At 33.8% G+C, this 2,500-nt stretch overlaps 1 protein-coding gene across 3 annotated transcripts in view; it reads left to right on the forward strand.

Annotated features, from left to right (window-relative positions):
- Positions 1–1,827, forward strand: part of LOC125035844 (RUS family member 1-like) — a 25,732-nt gene extending 23,905 nt beyond the window's left edge. For all 3 annotated transcript variants that reach the window (XM_047628128.1, XM_047628126.1, XM_047628127.1), the window contains exons 7-11: positions 77–279; positions 502–638; positions 1,068–1,193; positions 1,288–1,420; positions 1,672–1,827. In XM_047628128.1, coding sequence (XP_047484084.1) covers positions 77–279; positions 502–638; positions 1,068–1,193; positions 1,288–1,420; positions 1,672–1,724 — 652 coding nt within the window. In that variant the 3' untranslated portion in view covers positions 1,725–1,827. The remainder of the gene's footprint in view (positions 1–76; positions 280–501; positions 639–1,067; positions 1,194–1,287; positions 1,421–1,671) is intronic.
- The last annotated feature ends 673 nt before the right edge of the window (positions 1,828–2,500 follow it).

Raw genomic sequence — 2,500 nt, forward strand, 5'->3', positions numbered from 1 at the left:
GTTTGATGTACTCAGATATTGATTTTGTTTAGAGAATCAGCTAAATAACAAATAAAACTGTGAAAATACCCCATAGATTAACCTGGGTGACCTTCATCCTGTGTGTGGTTATGCACCTCCTGGCCAACTATCAAGCAGTACGATCAGTCAGAATGGAAAGTCTCAACAGACCTCGCCTTTTATACACTCTAGATAAGTGGACGACAAGTGCAAGTGTTCCTGGGATAGATGAGACTAACTTATCAGAGCCTCTGCTCACTGGGGCAGCATTCATTCCAGGTAATCATTTTTGTGTGGTTATTGCTAACATTAATTTTAATCTGTATGTACATAGGATTTGGTATTTTCATTAATAATCATCTCAAGTGGCATTTATTTTAATGTATGTCCTTACTTTCTTTGATTTTTTTTTTCTTTATGAATTTCTGAGATGTACAAAACTTCAAGCACATTTCATGGCTATAGGGAAAGTGATTTTGTGTATTTTTGAATTGCCTCCAGATTTCTTTCCTCATGGATTTCGAGTCAGACTTGGTTGCTCTTTAACTGGAGCTCTTAACCACTGTTGGAGCAGTGAAAAGAGCATGAAAGACATTTATCTGAATATTACAGAAACATTTACAATGGAAAACTATATAGTAAGTGACTTCATGCAATGTTGATGCCTTTTTTTGTTGAGGGCTAGGTAAGTAATCTGTTAATATTAGAACATAAATTTAATCAAAATATTTATTTTATTAAATTTTCTTTCTTTTTCCCTTGTTCTAGAAATTTTACTAAAAAGATTATGCAATTACAAAGTCATCATATATTCTGATACTGTAAAAAAATAACTGCTAAAAAGCATTGTAATTACTCAACTTAATGCCCCTGAGCAATAAAGTCCATTAGTGCAGTCATTTCAGTTGCTTAATGTAAGCTGATTTTTAAGAAAAAAATTCATTATTATTATTACTATTAATTGTTTGTGTGTGTGTGTGTGTGTGTGTGTGAAAATCCTGTATGTATAAAATACAGTATAGGTGTTGGTGTGTAATTTCTTATATTTTTAAATGTTTTTTTTTCAGGTGTGTGGGAACCTAACACAAAGACAGATATTTATTATCTACAAACAAGAACTGACAACTAAACAAGAATTGGAGGCCTTTTTTGTAGCCTACCTATGCATACTGAACTTTGTTCATATTAAGGAGGTAACTTTATCAGTCATTCCATAAACAGTATTACAAATTCATACAATATTTCTTTTATTCAGATTCTTTTAACAGTTATCAAATATTATTGCAGGGTGTTCAAGTATCTGCAGAATTTGTTGCTGAGGGTTTGACAGAGTCCTTTGATGTGGACAACATTATCCCACATGTGAAGGTGTATGCACAGAGGCTGTTTCCATCATTCCTGCTGGAGCTCAATGCTAAAGGTACATGTAAGAGTTATGCTTTAAAAATCCAGACAACTTGATTTGTTAATCATTTTGAGGTGTGGGCTTCTGGGTTATATGAATTTATGTGTATGTGTATTATATTTTGTTGAGTAACTGCTGGATGAAGATTTATTTCTTGCCTTTATTGACTTTTTTGCCTTGTGTAAAAGAGTTAAAGAAATATCTTCTCATGAAAGTTCTGTTATTATTCTTAAGTCTCAGACATAAATATTATCTCAATTTGACAGGGTGGAATGTCAGTCGGCTTCTTCTTGCTGCAGGTGAATGGAGGTTGGCATAAGGCATAGGAGCAAGGGACAGCCAGTTGCTTCACTTTTCCAGTTTCTTAGGGTATTGCTGACATATTTTGTATGGAATATTTTGGAAGAAAGGATGTAACAAGACAGAGACTTTAATTTCCCTTCGTTAGGTATTATAGAATGTTCAAGTACACATATTGTGTCTATTTAAAGATATCATCAAAGCCATAAATAGCACAATTGTTTTTGTCATAATGGAAAACATTGACAAATCCACACTTGGCAATATGGTTACTAGACAAAAAGGATGAGCTGTCTCCTGCTGGACCTAAGCATGCCTCCTGGTGAATATTATTCTCCCAGCCAGAAAACTGCCCTGCATCACCAGCCAGGTAACCTTTGAACTCGAACCACCCATCATGGATCGAGGAACAGTCAAGCTCAAGGTCCACCATCCAGTAGGCTTCCCCAAATCTGTATGAGGGAAATTCAGACTTGGATTTAGTTTGTACCTAAATGTTAGACTGGAAAGTATAATCTTCAATTAGTTTCAGTATTAGTTCCATTATAACTTGACAGTAACCTGAAACTGCATAAATATTATTAGTGCACACAAACATTTTCCCTTTCTAAGGGAAGGAAAGTTTCTTTCATAATCATAATTGTAAAGTATGAAGAGGAATGCCTTTCTTTAGGTATTTGCTCTTGTAGTTTCAGTTCTACCTATAATTTTACCTAAATAATGAAAAGCTTTCTTTTCATTTTACAATATTAACATACTTTTCTTAAGCTAAATCAATTGTTTAAAAATATTGCT

The sequence above is a fragment of the Penaeus chinensis genome, chromosome 20 (genome assembly GCF_019202785.1).
Source record: "Penaeus chinensis breed Huanghai No. 1 chromosome 20, ASM1920278v2, whole genome shotgun sequence".
Lineage (NCBI taxonomy): Eukaryota > Metazoa > Arthropoda > Malacostraca > Decapoda > Penaeidae > Penaeus > Penaeus chinensis.